The following is a 27,996-nucleotide window of genomic DNA, read 5'->3' on the forward strand; positions in this document are numbered from 1 at the left end:
AAATTAAAAATACAGCACAACTTAGTTTCTTATGAAAAACACGCTGCAATAACTTGTCATCTGTTATATTACACCTGATATTATTATCAATCTAATCTGTATTGATAATGATAAACGTGTCGTTACGTGCAGAAAAAGGAACAGCTATTTGGACTGTACGATTTGCATATTAGGGAGTTATTATTAGATGGCAATGTTGGGATCCTATTTTTGTCAGTGTTATAACAATGATCACAAATCTATGCCATGCACTCCAATACATCAATAATTGGCACATGTTTACTAGTCATAATTATATTTCAAAATAAAGTATTTATCCTTGGTAACTTTACCAGAAAAGCTATTTACCTACAGACAAAATACACTTGCCCAAGATGGCGGACATCGATGCGGAAGTACCGCTTGCCGTAGTAATATTCAGTGGAAAGAGAAAATCTGGCAAAGACTTTGTGACTGACCTTCTTCAAAGAAGGTGACACTAGCACTGATAGCTGGAAGCCATTGTTGTTGTCTTCTATTCGTTAAAAGTCTAGTTGTTCGCTAGTTTGCAAGACGTGATCTTGCTCGAGATTGATCACACCACTGTTTTATCAGCATCTCTTGTTGACTTTTCTGTAAATTATTATGTTTTTGTTTTTGCAGACTTGGCGAAGATAAATGTGAACTGATGCGACTATCAGGGCCACTGAAATCCCAGTATGCAAAGGTAAGCTTAACATTCCATTGTTGTGCAAATCTTGAGGGTTCATCATCAAAATATTTTCACATGATTGTGTCAAGTCAGCGCTGATGACAAGACTTGTACTGTACCAGAGATGCTACCAAAACACTTGGTCATTTCATTGACATGCATGCTTTCATATCATTTGCTGATAAAGAATATTTAAAATGTAACTACTGAGGTAGTGTCACTTTGAGATCAGTCACTCATTGGACATGTACATGGCTTGAAAATGGGTAAGGGGAAAACCCTGTATTGGTACCCGTACCCATATAGGTACCCGTATAGGTATACCGGTATACCCCATATTTTACGATCTTTTGATTTCTATGAAGAACGGGTTTAGTTGAAAGGTCTCTGAGATCGGTGCTCGCACGTTCTGACAGGCGCTCCGTACGAACTTTGCAAATTTCGTATTTTCCAATCAAAAGATCGTAAAATATGATTGTTCAGCTATTTTCTGACCAAGTATAGTCAAATGTTTGTGTCTTATATCAATGTGGAGACCGTAAAAAACAGCCGTTCTGGGTGTCCCGTATGGCGGCCGTCATTGCGTGTTTCCTGGCTTGTTGGGGCCCCAAATGGGGTATACCGGTATACCTATACGGTTACGGGTACCTATACAGGGTTTTCCCCTTATCCCTTGAAAATGCCCACACATTTTTCATAGGAATTACTCCGAATGAGTGATAGTTACAGTCACAGTCCTGTTCCAAAATTGAAAACTTACTAGTATCCTGTCTCTTTTACTCAGGAACACGGCCTTGATCTTGAACGTTTACTGGATGCATCAGAGTACAAGGAGACCTACAGATTAGACATGATCAGATGGGGAGAGGAGAGGAGGAACCAGGATCCGGGGTACTTCTGTTGCCTAGCAACAAGATGCCCCGGAGCACAAAAACCTGTCTGGATCATAACTGATGCCAGGAGGAAGACAGATGTTCAGTACTTCAGGGATAAATATGGGACATGTGCAATCAGTGTGAGGGTGGAGGCCCAGGAGGAAGTAAGGAGAAAACGAGGATGGGTGTTCACATCAGGTGGGGAAATATTTTCAGACAAGATAAAGGGCCTTTTCACGGTTGTGCGTATATACATAAACTCCATTTGAGTTGCGTATTAAAATTTGGTAATAAGGTAAAGTTTGCGGCCAAAGAAGTAATTTTTTGGTTTAATAACCAGACTGCACAGCAGCGGGTATAAGTAGAAAAAAACAACTTCCCCGCATACCAGAAATATGTTACCTAACTCATACATACTTTACTATATGTACTATACCCATAAGGGTACTTGGTACCATTTCGATGGGACTGTCTGCAATTGGTCCTTCTATAGTAGTCATGCTCTTTTCTATACAAAAGATGCTGATGAGAAACCTGGAATTTTGTGGTAACTGTCAGTGCATAATTTTGTTAAAGGTGGCCAAACATTAGACTCTCTCCTCATGCTATTGTTTTTGCTGAAGAAGGGAAAATCAAATTTTACAGGATTGTGGCATCTTTTGTTGCAGGAGTCGATGATGCAGAGTCCGAGTGTGACTTGGATGAGGGAGTGATGTGGGATGTTGTCATCACGAACAATGGGGAACACACACAACTCATGGAGCAGCTAGATCAACTCGAACATTCCATCAGAGAGAAACAAGGAAAACAGTGACCTTAGGCTCATGCAGAAATTAGTCATTCATTTCACAATAAAATGAAATTGTTCTTATGTATGTTCCAAAATGTATTCAATCGTAGTTGATTTCTATGGGACAGCAACATGTATTCAGCACCCCTATGAGTTCAATGAAACTCCTTTCTTGCCATACTCAGTAATTCTTCCCGCATCTGGTAGAAATTCTTGCTGTACCAGTAATTTTCTATGTACCCAATGGCTGACGTTGTGCGGCCCAGCATGATCAAAAGTCATGTCTAAATACCGTGCGGCAAGAAGTCAATTATAGCCTATGCTAAGGTTACCATTCCTGACCACCTCTCTTCTGAATTGCGATGTACAAACCACACCCATCTTGAGAACACTTCTGCAAACTGTTGTGAAATGCAGTCTGGAGTGCTCGAGCTGCAGAAGTACGATTAAACCTCAACAATTACCTCACTGTCCATCATGAAGCATTCAATATCATCATCCTTAAGCAGCTGTTGACTGAGAAAGTGGGCTCCTTTCTCTGTTTGTGAATACTGACATTTCTTGCCATCCTCATCAGTCTAATAACAAGTTAGTCTATCCAGAGTCATGAGAGGTCCACACAGGAAGTCATTCAGACCATAGGAGACTTTATTCAAGATAATAGATTGATCTCTGAGTACATTTAATGATTGTGACATTTACTGATGGCTGAAGAGCAATGAATGGCTAAAGCTAAATAAAGTTGGGTCTCACCTCCCAAGCTATTATTAAAAGGAAACATACTTTGAAAGTTTGCGAGATGATTTTAATCATTCTCTACACAACATTACAGTCAAATGAAATTTATGACCTTAGTCCCATCTATCATTTGACAAACAATATCACAGCTCTAAAAGGACTTTTCCAAAATGTCTGGAGGGAGATATAGCACTTTCTAACAGTCCTGAAGTTTCTTTCAAGGATTTTCTCCTCTGAAGAAAGACTCAAACCTGCCTCAGTCCCCAGAAATTTTCTGAAATAACCTTAAACATTTAGTCTCCAGATTACAATAGCAGCAGGAGCAGATACTTGTCAACATTACACAATAATTACACACTTCTGCCAACTCTTGACATAACCAGCAGAAAATACACATTTGCAAAAAGACCATGTCATGTTGCATAGGAAGTCTTGCACCATTTTTTTTCTTGCAGCATGCCTGATATGTCCTGTCTTTTAGGGATACTTTTACAGTTGTTAGGACCATATGTTGGACCTGAAGGAACTTGAGTGTCATGTATCATATCATCGGAATGTATTGTTAAATAGGTACATCTACTTGTCCATGTACTTAATTTAACCCTGTGCACTTCTGTGACCAACATAAAATTGATAAAAAGGCCACAATAGGAAAAAAAGCATTTCACTTGAGCATAACAATAGACGCAATATCAAATCATCATGAAGGCAAGAATATTTCAAATGAAGAAGGAAGTCTGCTTTCTGTTCAGACAAACATTACAGATGAATCATGTAATGATGATGGTAGTTTGTCTCTAAGTATGTATTACATCAATACTAGGGAACACAATATCTTTGTTTGGTTACAATCACACAGAAATTCTCACTTCCAAAACAACAATGCAAAAAAAAATGACACGGAGTCGTTTCATTTGTTTTCTATGGCAGCTATGAGGTTAATAAGGGTCCTGGGAGACCCCAAATCTTCCACAGTTCATCTCTAAAACATGCATGACATTGTGAACTATAATCCCTTCACTATGCAGCGGTTGTCACTGCTCGTCACTGTCAGAAATTCCTTCAACTTCCTCTTCATCACCTCCCATTGCACGCCAGAATGAAATAGCCACCTGGAAAATGATACAAAAAAGCTTGGTATTATTTCTCATAATCTGTTTTAGCCGCATTATTTCACATACTTGTCTTCAGTACTAGGTTCACAAGAATAGGACTCAGGTACAGGGTCAGGGTCAATGACATAATAAGCATAAACTAGGAAAGGAATTAATATAAAACATAACTCACCTTTTCTGCATATGCTTTTCTGTCTTGGTCTGGGAGATTGGCAGCCTTATCTGATGAGGACAAAATATTTCCACAGTTATCCAGATTTTCTAGAACTTTTTATTGTATAAGAACTTAATGGACATTATATGTACATGCACACAAAATGATGCCAATGGTGGGGGAACACTATTCAAAAATGACATAAATCATGTGTACAATGGTGAGGAAGGACAAAAAATTGAACGCCAACCTTTCATGTCCTTCATTCTGTCAAACAGTGTCTCGAAGGATTCTCCTCCTGGGTCCTGATTGGCTAAGCCACTGATGATTGACATGTCCTCACCAACAAGTTCATCTGGAAGGGCAGTGGTAACAAAACATGAAGCAGTTCCGACCGACCTTTAATCTGTTGGCCTGATCATGCATATCAGCTGTCTTTGAACTTGGAGCTGTGTTAACAATGGCATTGTCTGATCAAGTTTATCAACCTTGACCTTCAAATCTACATCAATGGCATCCTCTGTCAATCCTAGTCACAAGGATCTCATTATCCTCCCCTGGGGAGATGACACTTGGTGTGTGTTAACACTGTTATTGAATACCATTTATAGTCTGAACATACACGTAGCAACTGGCATTCAGGCTGAAATTTTCTTGTGCCATACTGGGGACTGGTCTAAAACAAAATATCAATATCATAGAAACATGTTTCAGGGTTTGACTGGTAAATGATTGGTTGGTGATTAAACTGTCTGCAATCAAACTGACATTTATACATGACAAGAAAATCCCCAAGCTACCAATTAATGCAAAACACCAGTACCTATTCTTTCTTCTCTTGTCGCTTGTTTCTTCTTTGGTGATGATTTCTTACTGCTACTGCCGTTCTGGGCTTTGGTACTTCCTCCTGCTGCCCCCTGGACCTGGGGAGACAGGAGTGTATTGGTGCCACAGCTCGTCTTGTAAAGTCCTACAGCTAACAGTTTGTAATACAAAATGTACAATGTTTTTTCTTTAAAGTTCTTCTTGAGTCTTAAATATAGTTCAAACTGCATTACTGGTCAGCCTGCTTTTTGCATCATCTTCAATGCCTTCAATTAAAACCCTGAAAGCATTGAACTGTTAAGTACAAGGACTATGTTGTGTGGTTGCCATACATGTCAAATGCAGAAATGTTCGCCGGGATTTAATTTCGCGGTAGGGAGAAAATGGAGTGTTCGCGGTGATTTTGAGTTCGCTACATAGTAGCGCTACAGTCACACAATGGAGCAACTTTTCGCAGTGGTTGAAAGTCTGCGGTAAGGTATTCACCGCAAAAACCGTGAACATTTCTTCACTTCAATGCTGCAATGCCTGATAGTCTGCCAACTCAAAGTTGCATGTCTTTCAAAGCCAAGTGACAACCAAGCTGAACCACCAGGTGTTTTTGCTCATGTGTCAGCTGCATTTTCCTCCTTCCTCTGTCTCTGAGCCACCAGGTGTTTTTGCTCACCTGTGTTCCAGCCTCAGCCCCCTCGGGCTCTCCTCTACTCTCCGTCTCCTCCTCCCCCTCTGCATCCCCCCTCCCCGCCTGCTGGTCCTCCCGTTCATGCAGGAGGGCCATCAGTCTGGACACATTGTCAGAACTCGTGTCTGGAAGGAAACATCATTCGTAGGTCATTTACAGTTCGACCAGTTAGGAAGTTGACATAATCTTCTTGATCATGAAAACTAGCGCATATTTTTCCACTGTAGATGGTTTAAATATAAACATTGGGGTCCTACATTCCAACAAGAACTTTCTTCACAAATGCTATCCATGTTTTAGCTTTAACCCATTTGCCAGATGTTATACCAAAATTAGAAATACATGAATAATGAAAAGCAGCCTGGCTCTCTCACAAGCCTAACAAAACCATAAGGACAATAAAATACAGAGACTCACTCCACTGCAAATTGAGAAGTAATATGATTATACAGTAATAAGAAAGGAAGGAGAAATTCTACCTTTTAGTTCTAGGTTTGGCCAGGTGTGTGCATTGAGCGCTGATATTATCCTCTTCACCCCAACAGGATCAGGATAAAAATCTGGAGAAGAATATGATTTGTGTGAAGTTCAGCTGCACTGCTCAAGCTAGATGATTGATATTTACCTTGGCATGTGATGTATTACTATACCTGAACACTTGTACTAAAAATTGGAATGTCCTTTCAATTAAGAATGCCATAACCTTTAGGCTTACAATTCCCTATTGGTTACTGAGTTAGGCAGCATGGAGAACGTTAAAATGTAGCACCAAACTTGTCAATATAAGACTGACCCCACAATTACCCTTTGATAGAAAGTAAACATGGTATTTGTCCTTCATACCCAAAAATGTTTTATTCCTAGAAACACAAGCATTTACTGGGCTTTAGTTTAACTGTCATAAACCTCAACTGGAATATCAAAAGAACGCTACAGATGCCTTTTTAAGTAGTGTAAATGTAGATAGCTGATGTACCTTCCACATCCTCCTCATCCTTTTCCTGTGATTCCTGCAGTTCTACCAACTCAAACCCGTTCTCTATGCACCATGTGAAAACATCTTCTCTTGTCAACACAGCTGCAGAACAATGAGTTTTAAAACAAACATCAACAGTGAACAGCTTTCACAGCTTCATTCAGACTGAAGACAAGGTTTCATCAGACCGTTTTCTCCTGTATGGACCCATACAGAAAATCTACCCTTAACTTTACATATTGGATGCGAACCATACTGGACAATACCATTTATCTATATAAACTTCTATGAACATAGCCTGGGTGCATCCTTGTTTATGTTTTTTTGCAATGCTGCATGTAATGCAAAATATAAAGCCTGTATTCATCAATATAACCATTTTGCAAGCTGTTGTATTTTTCTGCAAATCACAGGTGGGCATTTTGAGTCATGCAATGCATCATGAGCATTTAACATTGTTCTTCATTAAGCACATACCACATTATCAATTTAACAATAAATGGCTAGGTTTCCTAAATTTTCTTGTTGAGTTACTCCTCAGCGCTAATTCCTTTACATCAGTTCTTGTGACATATTCTAGTCTGTTTGCTGGCTACCTGGTGTTTACCTCCTTCTTGTTCCAGCAGCCCACAGGTCAGCACTTTGACATCCACGTCCAGGTGAGTCAGGAAGGGCAGCCACTGCTTCACCGACTCAAAACTACCAGCCTTCAGGGAAACAAAGGACCGCTTGTATTAAGTTGTAACTGACTTCAAAACAAGTCGGTTGGTTGCAATTTATCACCAGGTCATTATGTGTATGAATTAATTTGATGTGGCCACTTTTAAAGATGGCAAATCACTGCAAAGGCTTTTTAGCCCTGCCCGGCGTAATATTTATTTTTATTGAAAGTGAGGTTTACTACCAATGTCGAGTCAAGCATAGACCTAAGGTCAAACTTGCTTATCCCCCACTACACAGTAACAATCCCATCATAGTCAACAAAAATTGACAGTTACTACTAATGCTACGGTCCAATTTCCAATCTGGGGCCTAGCCGGGCAGTTCGTGAAAACGTAAAAGGCATATCAAGAATGTACACAATATATTTCACGTTTTGTCTTTTGTTGTTTTTTTATATTTCATTTTTTGTTCCCACAAGCTGCCCAGCCGGGCCCCGCTTTGGAAATGGGAACGTAGCATAAGGTAGTCTGTGATCATGAAATGGACTACATTGGCTAAATAATGTCTGCATTATCTTATTAGTTTCAAGTTAACAATACCAGACATGCTGTCTTTATTTACTTGGGAAATGAACCTATGAGTCACTCAAATGTTTTTCTATAGTGCAAGGGTTTGCAGGGATGTTGCATTATGTAAGGAATTTACAGCAAAATGTGGCAACACAGCAGAAACAGAATAAATACACAACCACATATCCACCGAATTCACTACATCATTTTATTCATTACTTTCAAGCTTTGGAACATCTTTCACCTTTTCAACCCCAAGTTCTTATTGATTAACAATACTAGCAACAACCAGTTGGAATGTGAGTTTTACAACACTCTAGCCTGGAATTTGAATTTTTTTACCTGCATTTCTTTTTTACATGTAAACTCTAGACTATTTCAACCCCAAGCAGTTATCATATAATCAGCAACAGATCACATACCATTCATCTTGCTAGCTACATAAAAAAATTAACCGCTTCTGAAACCTGCTTTGTTTACCAAATAAACACACATCTACAGCTGAATCATGACATCCATTTTTCACCATTGCATACTGCTGCTTTATGGATGGAAGGTTCTAAAGGCAGCAAGATGCAACAGTTGAAACATGGATGAGGGATCAGGCTTCCTTCAACCAAGTCACTGGGAGGCTAGCCAAGGGGGAAAGGGGAAGGTCAAACTAAGCATATGGTTACATCAAAGTAACAAAGGAAAACAAAGCACAACTGGATAGTAACATACCCTTTTGACCTTTCTCAACACATTAACGTTTTACTTACACTTAAACAGTTACTATAGAATACAGTTTTACCTGTTGGCTTGATAGCTAATATAGAAAGTTAAAAATACAATTCAGGTGCAGTGGGTACAAAACAGTCCACCAGTTATGTGTATTTGGTTTACACACACTCAAAGGACAATGACCTCTTTGACTTCAAATTTCAAAATAAAAAATAAACATGAAAAATAATCTAACCCGTGCGCTAATCTGAGTCACTGGTAACATTGCTTTCTGTTTGTTATGTTACCTGTTTTTAGAGTACTCTAGTCTGCCAGGGCAAACATTAAACAGAGCAGTGTTTGCCCACTGTTTTTTGTGACAATTTAAACCTGGGCACTTCCTCCGGCACATTTCCTTGTGTGTCCATGTTATGCTTCACAAAAAAAGACAGCAGAATTCTTTTCTTTTGTTTTATCATAACTTACTGGAAACCTAAAACCATCTAACACACTTGAACACAATCTCCTAATGCACAATAAGGCTTAGTGGTGTAGCACCCTACAGGCGGTGAGGTCGTCATGGTTACTGTTTACACACACCTGTTTGTTGTGGCGATGGCCCTTCTGCTATGCAGGAACATGAACCATGCACACATTTCTTCACTGTTTCCAGTAAATCAATAGGAATGTTGGTGCTAAGAATACATTTACAGTGAAGCAGGCCAGAAAATGAGTTGGCAGCCCTGCCAAGACAGGCTTACAATGTTACCCAAAATGTCAAAGGTGAGGTATTTCTACTGGAATGGTTCCAGCAAAGGACCAAACAGAAGGAAAAGTTGACAGAACTGGGCTCCTTCGCTCAGAAACCACCCTGCTAAGGAAATGAAAATCAATAGAAACACCGGTGGCCGACAGCAAAATCAGTTGCTTTTTTTTCGTATTTTATCATCTTATCTTTACAAACATATCATGTGTCTGTAAGTAAAAATGTACCTCATATTTCTGGAATAGTTTCCATAATACATTCTGGTTTCTGCCCTGGGGGAAGGATAAGACCAAATGCAAACCACTGGGGCTCCTGCACTCCTCAACATTACACCACATACATCAAATTGTTCCCTGTCAGATCCAATTAGCATGGAATCTGACATCACATGTCAAGGTCCCATATCTCTGGGACCATCATGAAATTCTTTTCAGTAGCTTCTTTTTTACACTCTCCCATATCATATGGGTGCTGGAAGGAGAATGTATCATGAAAACACAGTTTGGTATTCTCCTTACATACCCGCTCTACAGTTATTGCTTTATTAATACTTCTGATATATTTCTGTCTTATCCACAGTGTCAATATAGCACCATGTTTCTGCTGTATTCATGCCTTCCACAACAAACCTCTTACAAAAAATACCAGCTTTGTAAGTTGATGCAATGTAAATGCGCAGTAAAAAAATAATTCAGGAACTAACCCACGTAACTAAATTCTTAGCACCCTTTGTTCAAAATATCAACATTGAGTAAATCACAAAGTGTACTAAAAAATAATATACATTACATAGGTAAGGAAATATTTTTCATTTCACGGATGTCTACTTCTTAAAATGCTGACAGCGTCCTCACCATTTACGTGTTTCCTTCCTCCCTCCCCTGAGTGTGGTAAGAAGATACCAACCTCTATTCACACAACCTTGCTGTGACAAGTTAATTACACAATGGAAGTGGATTGAACAAATAACACAATTTGTAATACTGTACAATTACAACATCCCACAGGAAACTGGCTTTATTGTACATACATAATAAGCAGAGTACTAATAATAAGTAGCAATACAATCAATATTGTTCCATCAAAGGCAGATTTCCGTACCAAGACTCCTTCAGGCAAGTGGATGTAATAGACAAAATTACATGTTATGAGTTAACCAATACTGGTGATTATTCTTGTTTGTCTGTAGTAATAGTGACTGATGGAGCCTGAATAACAATAAGCAGAGCTGCAATCAATATTGCTTCATGAAACGGCTCATTTTTAAACCACAGCTTCTCTCATTGATTGATAGTGTTGGAGAAGATCCTATTTGACTGGTTGATGATATTGATCAGCATTATTTCTTGTGTTTGTTGCCTGAGCCGTACGACCCTCACCACTGCACACTGCTGCTTGGTGGTTGATATTCCCCAAGGCAGCAGGAAGCAGCAGTCAGGGGCGCCGGCACCAGCCGCTTCCTCCTCATTGGCAGGAAGGAGCGACCATGACATCATCCCTGGTAATCAAATCCATGTTTTCCCTACCTGGCTGTGTCCATGAATGAGAGGGGTGCAGGGAAATTACATTACACCCAGGAAGGGGTCTAATGGCGACAAACATGATCTGATCACGATCTTGTACGGCCTGGGAATTCAGTGTTTGTAATAGTCATACAATCAAAATCCAACCCATAGGTTTGGACATCCATCTATGCATGGCACGTTGCCAAGATTGCCCATAGATGCTATACCATCCTAACCCTTTTTACTGGCTACCTGGTAAGGACATATTCTGTTCTAGCCCTTTTGACCATATTTGGTCACACCTAAGGACCCAATCAAAACATGGTCACAGCTGAATGTGATGTAATACCATTATAAAGGGGCAGACCAAGAAGAATCATAGGGGGGCGAATAAAAAGGAAAGAAAAATCTTTTAAAATTTGAATGGCACGAAATGATGAATACTACAAAATTGCACCGCAATGCTGAGAGAAAATGCTTCAAGGCAAAAGAAGAATATCGATGACATGGAATGGCTAAAAGAAATGAAGAAAAAAAGGGTAAAATATTTTCCCTCCCCTAGGTACATAATTCTTTAGTCCACATTACCACAGGATGACACAACACATATGGTGCCTTTAATTGACACAGCTTTGTTTGGCTGAGATGACTTATCTTTGGAGAATCTTCTGTTTCTGCTCCTTACAAACCGAGATTTCTACTCAAAGGCTTTGTTACGAAATATGCGGTAAAACAACAGTTGTTGGTATCAGGAGGAACATCTGGCTGTAGTGACCAAACAGTCCCCAAAACTGTGACATGGAAACTGCAGCTGTTCTCTTCTTGTGATCACAAATAACCTGGTTGGGAAACCAACACCATGTTTTGTTTGAAACTAAGGAATCAAACACTGGTGGATGGGACTGAAGGCCATACTAAAATACATGTCTGCTTCAATTTACAACTTGCTGCTTCCAATGGTGCAATCGTATAATCTTGTTTTTCATTTTTGAAACAAAACGTTGACAAAAATTGGTAACACTAACAGTACAGACCAGATCTAACAGCATGCAAATGTGACAACAAAAAGTTCTGCTACATGTGTACAATGTAACAGTGACAGGACATAAAGTAATCATCAACACAAATCAGGATCAAGACTTGCCATTCTGTCATTAAGCATTCTAAACAAGCTGTTACTCAAGACTTATAACGAAACACTGGCAACAAGCAACTGTTAGTGTTACAGAATACCAGCATTACAGCTTAACTCGAAAAACATTGGATAAAAACATAAAATTAACACATGAAATATTACTTGATGGCTTATACACAAAGAGTACAATAAAGTAAAACTTAAAATTTAAAAGGTGACACAGCAACACACAGTTTGGTTAAAGAGAATGACAGAATAACTTCAACTCTTCCAAATTACAGCTAAATACCCTTAAATTTGCAAACTTCAAAATCACCTTTTCTCTTACTTCCGCATAAACCTCCGCATAAACCTCCACAACACTGATGTAGATAAACATGCAAATTGCTTGTTGATGGAGAGCAGTTTGGGTGACTAGTTTATTTGTCTGTCACTTGAATCAAACAAATCCATGACTTTTCCATCGATCTGAATGTGGCCACAACAAGAGAATCTTTGAAAAAGGCTTTCATATAAATGACTGTTTAATGAAAAAAAGGATGAAGAATATGATAGTTATGCCGCAACAGCTGGGATTGGAAAAGCTTAGGGCTGAAAATCTGGTCAATCAGTTGGCTTACCACTAATACCAGCCAGTACTACCTTCTACAATGGAATACAGAGGACTACAATGGCCACAACATGCAATTAAGTCCATGGGACTCCACAGTGAGTTTCAAAAAAAGCTTTATCTCTGAAACGACTGTTTAGTGAGCTCCACACCTGCTGGGATTGTAAATACATGTTGTAACAAGAGAATTTCAGCACTGTAACACCCTTTAGGTTCCATAATGTAGGCTTAGAAGCAGCATATGCAGATTTTGCAGCAGTCGTTGGTATGAAAACTGGAAAGACAGATGACAAGTTACCTGGACTACATGCCATGATGCACACTGACAAAGAGGAGACCTGAGGTTTCAACCCCAGAGGGCAACTCCATTTTCTGACCTCTGACTCTGAGTTCTGACTCAAAATCATCAGCCCTGCCTCCAGATTGACACTTGTGGTTATGTGTGGTCTCCCACTTCAAGTTTAAAAAAAAAATTGCCAATGATAATATCTCCTTGTGTTGGCATGACATTTTTCTTCTGCTTTAATGCTATTTTCTTTGCCAATGAAGTTAAGTTTTTAGATGGATTATAATTTGATCATCCCTTTATTGGTTTTCATACGAATACATTTCAAATTTTGATCTTACTTTCTTGGCTTTGTTCTACAGTACAGAATAAAGATCTAAAATCTCTGACTACCACTTCGGTTCAAACTGTGCAGAAAATATACCTCTTTGCTGTCGAAGTGTAAAATCACTGCCTGTAGAGCGTCAGCAAACTCCGCGCTGCCGATGGTTTTCTCCAGGGCGATACAGATGTGTACGTTAGCAGTGTAGTATTTGTTGTCAATCGTCCAGGGAAAACCAGTCATTTTCTCCATAATAGCCACACCGGGAGGCAGATCATCCCGCCCAATTATTTCTGCAAGAAGGAAATAATGATTGTCAGTGGTTTGAAGCGGGTGGGAAGGGGACAAGTGGACCGTTACAGGCGCGAGACGCAAGAGTGGGCACGGCAACATCCGCCAGCCCGCTTCCCGCTCCAAACAACAGCGGGATTTTCAACAAGCCCGCGCGCGGTTTTCTGCGAATTCAAACACGGAAACCTCGGTTTGCCGCCGGATTTACGGGGTCAGGAATGCTCTGTACAACCGAGAAATTAACGCAAATCTGGTGAATACAGTGTAGCAAGGCACATGGTTAGTTTCGGGCGGTCAAATTTGTGACTATTTGGTCTTGCTGCGCTTGAATGGGCGGGCCGAGCTGACCATTTGAAATTTGACAAAGCTGACATGATCAAAACATTGATAAAGGGACCGCTCTCGTCCTGTTGTGATAAAATTTGGGCATATGATCGTCTGGACGTAACAGCTTTGCGTGCACGGATAAACCAGCTTCTTATGTAAATAGTGTAAATCGTCGTACTTACGTTTCACGAGGTCTTCGGCCTGAAAATTGGGGGTACAGCTTGCTATCAACACCAAAGGAGTGGACGCCATTTTTGCCTCCCCAAGAGTGACCTCAAGATAAACAACTTTCTGTTTGTTACACTCGGTCCCATTGGTTGTGATCCTCTACTGCGGTCATAAAAAGCGGGGCATGTTCGCGTACAACTGAAAATAATACAAAGTTCGCGTAAAAAATGTCATTTGAGGCGGATTTTTTGTGCCCCTGCTCCCTTTGTTTTTCTCGTTCCGCGTCCCGCGCGAGAATGAACCAATAAGAGGGACCGTTACTAAAGGAAAATTCTTCCCAGACCCAATCAGCGCACGTTTTACAGTTTTTTCAGCTTAACCAATCATATCACATATATCCGAGTGCCGACCCTGGTATTTTGTGGGTAAGACGTGAAAAGAAGCTTAAGTTATATTTTATATAGAACCCAAAAATATAACAACTGAAAGTTTTTTGTAATCAATATGACAAATTTTTAATGTAGCTATAAACAGATATATATTTTTGTCAGCACTTAAGAGAAACAAATAATTACCCCATATACACATCCCCATTTTCGCTGGCAATATGGTATAGTCTAATAGTTGTTTGTTGGAACTCTGAATTCCTGAGCATTTACAGAGGGGTGCACTCGATTTAGCGTACAAATATATATCGAATGAAAGTATTTTGCTTATAACTATACCACGATTATTAATAATTAAAATTGATCAAGTGTATAATACTATATCATATTTACAAATATCGATAATCTATTTATTTCATCCATTGTTTTATGCACATATTCCCCCTCACTGAATCACCCCGGTCCAGCCAAAGTTCTCGACTTTTCTCGCGTTACTTCAAACGATATTTCGGCTTCAAAATAAACACAAAGGAGGCGCAGGCGCACTGTGCTGTTTAGCGGATTGTTGCCCCAGAGACCAGGAAAATGGCTAACCAGTGGGACTGACACTTATCCAATTTGTAGAACTTTTAGCAATCGTGTGAATTCTACTTTGTAATAAATAACAGCCAAAATGCAGGCAGCGGCGATGATGGAAAGGAGACCAGAGGAAGTGGGGGAAATCCTCGTCAAGGTAACGTAACTTTGTTTGTGTGACTACTCTGATTTTGGCAGACCGGCAATCGAACTTGGAAGTTGGATGTTTACTAAACTGAAGCAGTTGATCAAAAACTAATATATCATTTGTTTTTACTATAGATCGTCACATGATTGTTAATGTAGCAAAATACAAACACCATAAGTTCATATATTGACTCTATGGATTTCAAAAGAAGAGCAAAATCCTGAAATCAAAAATTAGGTCAAACTTCAAACGGCCACCTGTTGCAAATTATTGTAACTCGAAATAATCTTGTTAAACCATATCAAACGGAACGGTCGAGAAAAGGAGATCTGATCCAACTGTTAGAAATTATTAGGGAATGTAAGAGACAACCAGGCGTAATTCTCCATTTTTTTCCTGACCAATTCTGAACCAGATGTCACAGTTTTTGTCGTTAATTCCTCTGACAGGAAACGAGGTCATCAGGGGTCGGATTTCATGTGTGAGAACTTTAATTGACAGGAACCTTAGCATTAGTGGATACTGTGGCAGGAAAAGTCATTCAAAAACTTTTGAAAAATTTAGGAGGGTGAAAGACATATTCAAGTTTCATCGGTCAAGACCAGGACATTATCTCGTTCTCATGTATGTTTTAAACATTTCATCAAACCACAGACAACAAATGTCAAACTGTGGAACTTGAAGTTAAGGTTCTGGTATGAATATGTCTTGTCAATAGGTCCAGGAGGATCTTCGTCAGCTGCGAGACAGACTGGTACACCAGGTCGGCCATGGAGAGGGGCAGTACGCTGAGGTCATCGACCTCAAGGCTCTGGAGAATGCCATAGAACGCACAGAGGTCGGAGTCAAGGTAAGACCTGATTTCATTTTATTTATTTATCTCAGATCTACGGATCTGTTTTTCAGATATCCCTGGGCACAAACATTAAAAGGAATACAATCAGGAAAGAAAACACAGAGGACTTACAATCTACAGATAACGTTGCATGATCAGGTTGAACTGACCAACTACATGTATTAGCATAACATCACTCATATTTCTCCTTAAAAAGTTAACCATATGCATGATGTTGGTTACAGAAGTCACTGGGAAAGTCGCATTTCTAGCTCTAAAATTCTTACAAACTTTATGATTGTGGTAAAAATGTATAATGCTTTTATTGTAAATTCAATACTTTGCACACTTGCATACATAATTATGATAATTGTCTTCCTTATCCTATATTGTTCAGGGTCGAACACATGATGTGCTGCGGATGATCAACAACAAAGTACAGACCCTGCCTGCAGTGGACTTCACTGGTGCCACCCCACAACCCCGCTATCCTGAGATGGCTCCATAGTATGTACAGGTCTCATTCATTTGTCTGCAGTCCACTTTTGCTAGCTTGAGTCCACCCCCAACGGTCGGTGGGTTAGCAACCATTGAAAGCTAACAAGACTGGACTCCAGGCTCCTCATTTGAAACAATGGACTGTATTGTACCATGTATTCATTCTGCAAAGAAGATATGATTTAGATCAATTTACAGTACTACCGTAGTTGAGTAATCCATGAAAGCTGAAATGTAGAATTCTCTTTCTTTTTTCCTTCCAGTGAACAGTATGACCCGCGGTTAGGAGGCCAGTCCCAGCTGATCATCCGGCCTCCCAAGCGAGCTGACTCCAGACTGCTGGCCCGCAGACCTGTGGCCCAGCTCACCCAGCTGACCAGGAACCTCCAGGGGGGAGGGCCGCTGACGGAGGCTCCAGGGCAAATGGTGAGAACTCAAGTTTGATTGTGTTTAGCCAAGGCTATGACACCTTTGTAGCTCTTTTAAAACCTTCTCCCTGCTGCCTAACCAATAGGCTTTTGATAGTAGTGGACAACCTTAAAGTCAACCGTACTCACGCCATATCTTCGGAAAAGACGCTGTAGCTGATTCAAGACCTTAACCATCAAGAAAGACACACACAAGGCAAAACTAGTCTGGGTGTGGGCTTGAAGAAAGTTCTTGAATAAAGCCTTATAAAGGTAGAATTAATTGATCTCTACTATTTGCCTACTGAAACCAATAGGAAATCGGGTGCCAAATGGCTTAGTCTGCAGTGTGCTTAGAAGGTTAAAGTATAATTCTATAGCACCCTATAGCTACCTGCTGTTTTTCAGCAGTCAATACAGTATTTGCTGTCATCATCCTTCCTGTCACAGTTACTGGTCGGTGTCCGATATATTTGCCATTCATTCCTGTGCATTGTTGAATGGTCCCCTCAGACCAAGTTGGACATGAGTATGAAGGCAGTGGTGAATCCAGAGAACACCCAGACCAGACAGGTCATGAGTGACAGCTACGGCATCCAGCTGCCTCTCATCAACAAGAGGGAAACAAAACAGGTGGGTGGAGTTTCTAAGGCTGTACAACTAATGATTCCTGTGCCAAAGTTGTGAATATTTCATACCTTTGATTTTAGTTTAACCAACTCTCACCAAAACAGATCTCTGACCTTGCTAGCAATGGGTGGAAATGGAGGAAACTTGCAGTCGACCGATGATGATGATTTGATACCTTTAATTTCTTTTGTTGTATCGGAAAGTTTTTCATATCAGGATGAGCTTTTGATTAGTCTTATCCTAATTGTGTTTCTTGTTCTAAATGTACGTGCTGCACTGTTGCACATGAACAACACTGTTGTAGATTTACCCATTTCGGCACATTGCTGCGACAAGGTTACACTACGTTAGGAACATATTCCAAAGTTATCTAGTTTACTGGTACTTGTCAGCAGCTTACTAGCTGGTATTCCAACTAGTGCATTGTGATCTAATTCTGATAACTTCTGCTGTTTCATGTGACACAGCCGTCACCGTCCAAACTGATGAAGGGCACCACAGTGGACCACCTTGCAGTACTGCCGCGATCCAACAGGGTGGACCCTCAGATCCCCCCTCCCCCCATCGCTGACCGGGATGCCAGGAAGGGAATTCTCAGTCTGATGGAGAGGGGTCTCATCCCCCCAGCTGCCGAGCTGACCCTTGACCCCTCCCCTGTGAAACACCGCGTGGCCCCCCTTCACGACCCGGCCGAGATGTTTCAGCCGAAGAAAGCAGGTGCCGACCCAACACTAGGTACGGTGGCGGTGGATAATGGTGTTCTCATAGCAAACCCTTTTTCTGTTTCAGACTAGATAAGAAACGCCCTCCTCCAGTTGGATTCTGTAGTACTGTTCAGTACAAATTTTTAGTTCATTATTTCTTATAGCACTGGCAGTGACACAACTTCATCTTTTTTGCTTACAGTATGTTTTTGGTAGTAAATCATTTTCACTTGAAAGTAGAATTAGCTGGGGCATATGCCTACTTTATCATCACCCATTCTATTACCATTCCACACCAGTCCCTGTTGTGTATTCCATTTTGCTGTAACCTCCAATTCTTCTGTTCACAGATGGAAGATTCAACCTTGCTCAAGTTAAGGTAAGTTGTTTATGATGTGAATAATTAACGCCTTTGAGGCCTTGTGTTTTTACCTGAGAAATCTAAAAGTTTAGATTTGCCTTTTTCTACTAGCCCCTGTTGTGTGTGTTGCAAATAAATAAAACTTCAATATAATTCATTGCTAACCTTTCTGCACCCCCTACAGTTGGATGTTTCGTCCAATAAGTCCTTGGACTCCATGGACACTAAGAAACCAGAGAAGACGCCACAAACAGCAGACTCCAGGGTTACCAAGACACCACTTCAGGTCAAGACATTTGAGGCTCAACTGCAACCATTGGTGAGTTCTGCTCGTAACAGACATGGAAACTCCTTCTTATTTGTCTACCTTTATGATGTTATCGGCTTATGCAATACATGATATAGACTTGAATGTTAGTAAAGGTATTCATTATAACAGCTTTTGAGGACTTCTGATAATCTGAAAAATCCTGAAGAAAGGTTAGAAACAAAACTGTTATAAACTCCAGGTTTCACATTCTTCTGTTGAAACTTCTGTCACAAGAAGTAGATTTTACTGTCCATTCTTAAGCTGATTACAATGTTCATCATATCCCAGCCACCACCCACCACTCCTGCCAGCACAGTCAACTTCAAGCGCAGCGGTCACAGGTTCGCTATCCAGAATGGCGGCATCCGGGACACGGCACCAGACTTTGTCGCTTTCAGACAACACTACGTGCTGTCCTGGGGAAGGTAAGAGCACATGACTTTGTATACTATATATGTACAGCAGTTACAAATTAACTCAGCTTTGACATGACACAAAGATTTGAACAGGATGCTTACTTCCTTTCATGTCCCAGAACTGAAGTCATTAATTTAGTACTCACATGTCTCTTACCCTCTAAAGCAAACAGTTAGAACAAAGACAAGAGTATATTGAAGGCTGTATGGCTATTCTTTTTTTCATCTGTGCAGAACAAAATTTACTTCGAATATTCAAAATTAATCTGCCGGGTTACATAAATCCACAACTTTGAACAACAGTGGGTTTGATATCTCTCTAGTGCAGCATCTCCCAGGTATGCACTGTTTAGATATACAGGAGTGCATTATACTGGGGGATTTCGGGTTGGAGATCAGTTTGGACGAATTTTTTCAGTGTGGCAGAATTATATACCCTGGTGGAATTATGTTAGCAGATGTTACATGTAAGCTTCCCAGCAACATTACATCAGATGATACGTATAGGTAGAAAAATACAACTCTAGGCAAATGCCTTGATGCTAACCATATCCCCCTTCCCCAGCATTATCACGGCCCTGGAACACCTGTTGAGACTGCTCAGAGACTTTGCTGTGCCCCTGGCCTTCATCAACGGAGACAAGTTGGCTGATCTGGCCCTGGAGTTTGAGCTGGAGAAAGCTCCCACCAAGGAGAATCTGCTATCAGTTATAGTCAATTGGGATGATGTGGAGGCCATCCTTCGCAGACCTGTGAGTAGGAAATGTTATTCTTGTCATCGTTTTTAATGGACTGCAATGCACAATTTTTTAACATATACAGAATATGTATACAAGCATGCATGTTAATCAATGTTGACATTTAAAAGTTTAACTTCCTAAGGCCAACATTATTCAAGAAGAGGAAAGTGTTACGAATGTCTTCTTCAGGATGGCCATTGTGTCTAATGCAAGAAAGATGTTGACAGTTGAACGTTTGAAACTAGCTTTTCCTGACACAATTCCTCTCTCATTCTAGGGTCGGAGGTTCCTGGGCCCAGACGGCGAACACGTAGCCGCTGCTAAGATCCAGGCCATGTGGAAGAGGTACACGGCGCGTAGCTCGTACGTGAGCTACCGGCAGAGGAAGTGGGCGGCAGGCGTGATTGCCATCTCCTGGATCATGAACATCAAGATGGCCAAGATCAGGAAACAGCTGAAGGAGACCAGGCTGTACGAGCTGGAGTCCTACAGGAGGAGGAGGAAGGTGGGAAATATACAACGTTTGATTATAAATTTAACCTTCTCCCTGCTGCCTAACTTTGTAACCAATATACAAATGGGTGCCAGATGGCTACTTCGATGTGTTCAAGGTTAAATGATGAAAATTATCATATATGTCATTTATTCATCACTTTAAAAAGTAACAAGGAAGACAGCTCAAAAAGTTTTTGAAATAAAAGGGCTGGATCCCATGTTTATGACTAGTCAATACACTTGTTATACAAGTACGTGTGCTCGTATTATCACCTTTTCCTTTAAGTATCCTGTGATATGATGATGATGTAACCTGTAACATTATTGATGTGTTTTCAGGTATTTTCTGACTCTTGGGACAGGATAAAGCAATCCAGAAGAACCATCATCCATATACCCTCCCTAGGTCAGTACCCTCTGTTGGAGATGATTATCATAAGATAAACATGATGTTGTATGTGTCATCTTCTTTTACTTTTAAGAATAATTTCATTCTGGATGGTCTGATGTCTTTTGTGATTTTCTTTTGATAATCTTTGTTATGATCTATTATACTCATAGTAATCTTATTTGTCACCCCTTTAGGCTATAGCCAAGCTGTCAGAGATTCTGTCAAGGACTTTGGAATCAAGCAGAACACACAGATGTCAAGATTATGTGATCTCAGGGGTAAGAAACCTTTGTGTTTATAATTTTTCATACTTTTGTATTGATCTGTAAGAACTTCACACTTCACAAAAGTATTTTTACTTTTATCAAAAAGCATTTATCAATATCATTGCATATAAAACAGCAAATGTCTTCCATCCAGATCCTCAGGTGGATGTGATCTATGTGTCTCCTGTGGAGATGAGTGAAGAGATGCTGCAGTACTACTCCAAACTGCTAGGACTAAGACCTGCTGTTGAGTCTGGTGCAGTAGAGGACCAGTCTGACATGCAGGATAGATACAAGATTGTCGTTCCAGAGGCTTTTGACAAATTTCCGGTAAGGTTTATTTTTGTAGAAAGACTTAACAGCCTGTTGTAGACTTTTTTAATGCTTTCAATTGGTGAAAAAAATATTGGAAGCAGAGCCAATTCTGAAATCTAAAGATTTGAATCCTTCTTGTTTCGTATCTTTCTTGTTATTTTTGTTCATTGATTGTTTTGCTATATCCCTCACAGAGTCACTCCATGTGTTTAGCAACCCATCTGAAGTACAGTCCACAAGCTTTGCAAAGGTTTGCTGTCATGTCCTTTTTCTGGTGCATTATTTGATGAATGTCACTTGTGTTTTGATTTGGTTAACTGTGATGTTGGTATCAGTTTGCTTGTTGGGTTTTTGCAGATTTTGCTTTTTGAAGTTTATGCATCTGCTTTTGGACAACAGTCGAGTTCAGGGATTTTATTTGAGGCAATGATGTTATAATTACAATGCATCTCTTATTCCAATTTCAGAATAAGGAATCTGATCAAAGGGAAGGAAGCTTACATTGTTCCAGGTGTTTTGCACAAGGATGACCTGGCAGTCTCACAGATCCTGGGTAAGTTGTAAAGCACTGACACTACTTAGGCCTACCACTTTGACTTGATGTGAAGCCCTAAATGCCTAATAGATAGATGAATACTGTAATTCTTGACTTGTAAACCGTAACTTAATTGTAGCGACTTTCAAGAACATTGTTCAACCGCTAAAATTTCATCACCTGCTGAGGCAAAAACTTTGTTCTCACTGTTAAAATTAAATGCTGTGATCTACTCCATTTCCCTCCAACTACTGATATTAACGACAGCAATATTAAAATGGATTTACACTACAGAAAATCAACTTGAAGGCATTGCATCTTTTTACCATCTCATTAACATCTACTTTATTTAGTGAGCCATTTCAAGCATCTTACATGTATTTTATCAAGTCTGATTCTGACTTTACCTGATCCACAAAGCGATCTAATCTGACAAGTGCTGCTCCTTCTAACCTCCCGTGTCCTGTACCAGACGTGCCCATCCTGGGGAGTGAGCCTGAGGTGGGACATCTCTACACCACCAAGTCTGGCTCCAAGAGGATCTTTGCCAGTGCCAAGGTGGACACGCCCCCCGGAGAGTATGACATCTACAGTCTCCAACAGGTAACAGCAACTACAACATGCTGGGAGGGCTGCTGAATAATGTGGAGTAGAATTGCAAGTGAATTCAAGATGACATGGTCCAAGATTTATGCTTATCTTGTAACCTGTGGCCTAGAATGTTTCATCACAACTTTTGTTTCTTTCAAAAGCTTTGATTGAATTAAATCCATCAGAATGTGATATATCATCCATTACCCTGGGTCTGTTTTTCGAAGAACAATGTTTGCATCTTCTTTTATCCTTAGTTTGTAGTGTTTGTTTGTTGTTTTATAAATGCCGTTCAGTTCTCGGTGATTTGATTTTGCGTAAGGAGAAAATGGAATTTAGAGGCGGTTTTAAGTTTGCAGTAGCGCTCGTAACTTTACAGTAATGGAAATAAAATTTTTTGCAGTGGTTTTAAATTCTCGGTGAAGCAGTCAACCACAAACATAAAACCGTCGCAAATTTTTTTTTAAAATTACAATTACTGTCAGTAGTGAGTTTATGCTAAATTTTTGCCCCGTTGACCCGTAGTTGCATGAGTCCCTGGCCCTGCTGGTGACTGAGAACCTGAACGTGCGCAGGTGGCTCTTCAAGCTGGATGACGAGTACATGGGGAGGGGCATCGCCTACTGCAACGTGATAGAACATCTGAACTGCTACAAGTGGGCCATGAAGGAGCAGCTCAGATACGGCGAGAAATGGAGCAAGAAATGGGCACATGTAGGTGGCACACTTCTCTTGTCATATCAAAAGTCATATGTGCTTCACTCACAATTCATGCAATATTTCAGAGTAGTTTTGCAGAGCTAGTATGTGGAAGGATTGCTTTCAGAATCATCATTTTTCATTCTGTGGTTTGTAAGTAATAGTTGTAATTGTTGGAATGGATCCAGAGGTAATAAGTGACAAACTGTAACTTAAAAGTACTGTTTGTGATTAGCAATGAAAATAGGAAACACCATTGAAGGTTGTTCTCATCTCCTTTGAGGTGTAAGACTGATAAACTAAATGTTCCCACCATTCTCCCTGCAGGAGCCAGCTCTGATTAAGATCCAGGCAGAGATCCCGGACATCCTGGATCAGTTTGGGGTTCCAGCGAACAGGAAAAGGTTTCCAACATGGGACAAGTTCTTGGAGGCCTTCCTCAGTCAGGGTCAGTGTAATTAGTGTTCTTTATCTTACTGTTTGGAGTATAGCACTGTATTCTATAGCATTGTATTGTATGTCTTACGCTGCTTACAACTTGCGGTACGAACAAGGTAACTTGACCACCTCTACATACCTCTCAACAGGAGAGGGGTATTGAAGAATTAAAAGAATGATATGAAGAGAATAAAAAAATTTAACTGATTCTCTGTATCTTCCTTCCACCCACAATAGGAGGTATTATTGAAGCCTGCCCACCATCGGAGAGTGTGACAACTCTGTCTGCCGACATGTTGATTGAGCCAACCGGGAAGATCCGGATGATTGCCAACGGTGACCAGATCAAGGCGGAGGGCCCGTTTGTGAGCTGGGGCCTGTCTGTGCCTCAGTCTTCTGTAGAACCTCAGGTGAGAAATGGGAGGGCTAGGGGAATTGTGCTGGGGTAAGCAACACACTGTCTAATGATATTGATAAGTGGAAAAGGCAGTATGTTGAGGTAACAACAAGACAAGCATGAAGAGCTAAGTAAATGCTTGAAATCTGGTTAAACCATTATTTCAAAATATGTCACAAAGTATTTCATAGTTCTGATCAGGACATCAAGAAGTCAGTCTTTAAATTGGCAACGTTAATCACCTGATGTTCTTCTCTAACAGGTACTGAATGAGTGCTGTATGAGAATAGGAGAGTCTTGCCGCACCAGAGGGGTTCTGGGATACTTCTCTGTGGACTTTGTCACCTTCATTGACCCCAAAACTATGGAACAGGTAAGACGGTAACTGCTTGTTTAACGTAAATGAATTGATTTGATATGACTTAAGAATTGCAAATGCAGAGATTAAACTACATTATGTAAACATATAGCCTATCGTATGTGATTGTCCCTTTTCATAGGATGGCTGCAATTTGTTCAAAAGGCTCTTCACTTCAAATTTTTGCCAAACAGGAGTTTCTAAGCTGCCATGTACGTGTCACCCATAGCCTAGCTGAGGAAATGTTTGAGAAGCATGGTAAAGAGATTAGCAATGCGTACAAAATTGATCATATTTCTCTTGCACGGTTTAGCACAGTTGATGGTTATGATAAATGTTACTCCAGGTTCTGTGGGCCACTGATCTGAACCTGTCCTATGGAGACTCCACCGGGATGAGGGAACTCATGCTGTATGTGACATCCGGTACCTTTGACGCTGAGAACTGTGTGATCCAGGCCCCGCCACTGGCTAAGAAGGAGAAGAAGGATGGGAGAAGGAGGAGAGGAGACGAGGAGGAACAGGTGAGCATGTCTTTAAGAAATGCATGTCAGTGTAATCCACAACAAATTATCAGATACAGGATGCTGGTAAAATATATATAGCCTCTACCAGTCTCCACGGGTCACTGGGAAAATAGTAGAAATTGGCCAAATAGAGTCAATTGTATGAAGAGAGTCGGCTACGAAGATAGGGTCAAATAGGCCTGCGAATGAAACCCTCCATGGCCAAAGTCCCCCGGCAAACATTCTCCCTATAGCCGGCACGGTTAGTCTGGTAGAGACTAAAAGATATACATTCATTACAAGACATGTACTTCATGTATGTTAGACAATACTTTCTCTACTGTATCCTACCAGAATTTTAGAAATGGACATCAATTTTTGTACATCATGGTTTCGAATTTTGGTTTATGCATAACTTCCATGTGTATTTCACCTAAAATACTGTATGTACAAAAACGCCAAAACCTCAAATCTCTTGTAAGTGTGTTCATAAATTGCTTGTCAAGCAAAGCCAAGACCTCAAATCAAATTCCTTGTCAACCTCCAACTTTAATGAGAGATTCGTTCCTAACCCATGTTGTTCATTGCCAGCCCCCCACCCCGCTGCCCCGATATGCTGTGATGAGCACCCAGCTGCTGCACAGTAACCTGACAGTCATCCACTACAGCGTGTTCTTCCAGATGTGCAGGGCACATGGCATTGGTTTTGACATTAAGGTATGGTAACAAGGCCTGTAACAAATTGTCATCTTAAAAGAGAATGTTACTAATTTCTTGAGGCTTGAAGCCACGGTTCCTGTATGAAGCCATCATTATTTGTTGCAGAATACTGTAATTCTTTAGATTTTTTTTTCCTACGAAATTGAATTTTGTTCGAATCTCTGTGAAAGTATTAACATTGTCTATTACTGGTACCAACTTTGGTTTAGAATGAGTAATGGTACTCATACTTTCCCTTTTTCCATCCTCAGGAGAAACAAGGAACAGTCTTCACCCTACTGGACAGCTTTAAGAGGGAGCACATCGGCATGCTGTAAGTCTAGAACTTGAACTATTCTGTCGAAAATGTGCATTTTCAAAAATATACACAGTAGTAAGACATGGCTTCATTCCTGAAATTCTTTTCATTAGTAGATTAACTGACAAGCATTTGTAATCTTTCTCTGCAGCACTGTTGGTGAAAGTCTCCAGGGGGCGCTGGCCACATTTGCCAGGAACATGTCAGTCATCCACCAGGAGATCTCTGCACCAAACATGCAGGGGGAGACCAACTTCAAGGTACACACAGTTCTGTTGCAGTTCTATCAGGCTCTTAACCTTCTCCCTGCTGCCTAACTTTGTAAACAATAGGGAATTGGGTGCCAAATGGCTACTTCAGAGGTTAGAAAATTTCAATCATTTATAGCAGTCATACAATACTTTTGTGCACAAGATGTTGAGCCGTTCCTCTTTTTCATTCTTCTCTGCCAGGCTGCTATATCGGACATCGAGGGCATCCTGGGCACGACTATCCAGAACGTGGAGCGTGAACAGCAGGAAGTGGAGGCTCAGGAGGAGGAGGAGGAAAAACAACAGCAGCAGGGGCTGGGGGGAACATGAGACATACAGAGTGTCAAAATACTGGCCACTCAAAATTAGGAAAATTTTATCAAAGATCCCTTTAACTAAAGGTGTTACATTTGACACAAATAAAGACATGACGAAAAACCTTCACTGCACACTCAGCAACCAGCTGAAAAAAGTTTTAAAGGTAGCAAGGTTTTCAAAAGTCCTTGCGTCCTTCCAAATATAATGTGACCAGTTTTTTAAGAAGAGTATAGTATCATACAGGTGCCAATATATCGTACGGGGGGAAATGTACAAATCGGGGGGAAAAGTACAAATTGGTAACTTTGCCTTTCAAGGTTTGAAACAAGTTGTTAAAAATTATTGCAAAGTTGTGGAGCTCTAAAGCCAGCATATCTATCTAAAAGCTTTCAACAAAAAAGTAACTTGCTGCTTGTGCACAACATGACAAGTGCAAAGAAACTTATGTTACTTAGCACTTCTTAGAAAAAGACATTGAAAAGTGTATGTCAGTGCTATACAGGATAAGGTGCCATGAATGTGAAAGCAATAATTTAAAAGCAGAAATTTACCAAACAATTTATCCCTAGAAGGTCCATTCCATTCTTACCTTTTCAGAGGCTAAACGTTCTATTTTATTTTGTTATGCTTTTTATCAATTTATTTTTGTCTGTTGACATTTTGGTCCATGCATTTGTACTTCTATGCATTTGTACATCTATGCATTTTTACTTTGACTCACAGAAAGAAAATATTAAGGTGGTTCATTCCAAAATCTTCTGTTGCAGCAAATCAAAAATTTCTGGATGCAAATGTGTATTTTTATGCTTTGCTTTGCTCTTATCAATAACATTATGGTTTGCATATATCTTTGGTTTGCAATTTTTCCAATAGCATTCATTTTGTAAACTGAGTAAATTATATGAATTGCTTTTCTCAAGTATAGGGAAGTGCAATTAGAAGCTGTGATGTGATTGTAAAGAACTTGATGATAGCCCATGTACCAGATTGACAAGATTGTAACATATTAGAACAGAGTTTTTATATACACATTGTAAAAAGAATATTCAATAATCTTATGTCAATATTTTCAGCGATTAAAACATGATTCTGTAACTATGCACTGTCAGTCTTATCTGCTTAAAGGGTTTACTTTAAGTAACTTACTAGAGTGGGACTGTAAGTTTTAAAAAACTTAGTCCCACTCTAGTACACATCAGTTTACACCATAAGTGTAAC

At 40.1% G+C, this 27,996-nt stretch overlaps 3 protein-coding genes across 4 annotated transcripts; 2 read left to right on the plus strand and 1 right to left on the minus strand.

Annotated features, from left to right (window-relative positions):
* Positions 1 to 365: 365 nt before the first annotated feature.
* On the plus strand, positions 366 to 2,437 carry LOC136427767 (phosphomevalonate kinase-like). Its single transcript, XM_066416916.1, has 4 exons — positions 366 to 472; positions 643 to 706; positions 1,476 to 1,764; positions 2,235 to 2,437. Exons 1-4 carry the CDS (start codon positions 375 to 377, stop codon positions 2,378 to 2,380), a joined length of 597 nt encoding a protein of 198 aa, XP_066273013.1. The 5' UTR covers positions 366 to 374; the 3' UTR covers positions 2,381 to 2,437.
* A 546-nt stretch (positions 2,438 to 2,983) lies between these two features.
* Positions 2,984 to 14,496, minus strand: LOC136427765 (alpha- and gamma-adaptin-binding protein p34-like). The gene is made up of 10 exons (XM_066416914.1): positions 14,205 to 14,496; positions 13,507 to 13,697; positions 7,454 to 7,553; positions 6,847 to 6,948; positions 6,350 to 6,430; positions 5,856 to 5,995; positions 5,187 to 5,286; positions 4,614 to 4,718; positions 4,382 to 4,431; positions 2,984 to 4,206 (listed from the first exon to the last, which is right to left on the minus strand). Exons 1-10 carry the CDS (start codon positions 14,272 to 14,274, stop codon positions 4,129 to 4,131), a joined length of 1,017 nt encoding a protein of 338 aa, XP_066273011.1. The 5' UTR covers positions 14,275 to 14,496; the 3' UTR covers positions 2,984 to 4,128.
* A 609-nt stretch (positions 14,497 to 15,105) lies between these two features.
* Positions 15,106 to 27,873, plus strand: LOC136427770 (IQ domain-containing protein H-like). Of its 2 annotated transcripts, none has more exons than XM_066416918.1 (26): positions 15,106 to 15,309; positions 16,019 to 16,150; positions 16,533 to 16,642; positions 16,897 to 17,059; positions 17,554 to 17,673; positions 18,138 to 18,405; positions 18,725 to 18,753; positions 18,920 to 19,054; positions 19,334 to 19,470; positions 20,027 to 20,213; positions 20,479 to 20,706; positions 21,036 to 21,102; positions 21,282 to 21,365; positions 21,508 to 21,683; positions 21,863 to 21,918; positions 22,136 to 22,221; positions 22,676 to 22,806; positions 23,320 to 23,508; positions 23,821 to 23,941; positions 24,169 to 24,341; positions 24,591 to 24,701; positions 25,033 to 25,209; positions 25,783 to 25,908; positions 26,163 to 26,224; positions 26,361 to 26,469; positions 26,662 to 27,873. In XM_066416918.1, exons 1-26 carry the CDS (start codon positions 15,250 to 15,252, stop codon positions 26,788 to 26,790), a joined length of 3,366 nt encoding a protein of 1,121 aa, XP_066273015.1. In that variant the 5' UTR covers positions 15,106 to 15,249; the 3' UTR covers positions 26,791 to 27,873. The 2 variants fall into 2 exon arrangements, with proteins under 2 accessions (XP_066273015.1, XP_066273016.1); XM_066416919.1 differs by having other exon boundaries at positions 18,138 to 18,387.
* The last annotated feature ends 123 nt before the right edge of the window (positions 27,874 to 27,996 follow it).

The sequence above is a fragment of the Branchiostoma lanceolatum genome, chromosome 2, assembly GCF_035083965.1.
Source record: "Branchiostoma lanceolatum isolate klBraLanc5 chromosome 2, klBraLanc5.hap2, whole genome shotgun sequence".
Classification (NCBI taxonomy): domain Eukaryota; kingdom Metazoa; phylum Chordata; class Leptocardii; order Amphioxiformes; family Branchiostomatidae; genus Branchiostoma; species Branchiostoma lanceolatum.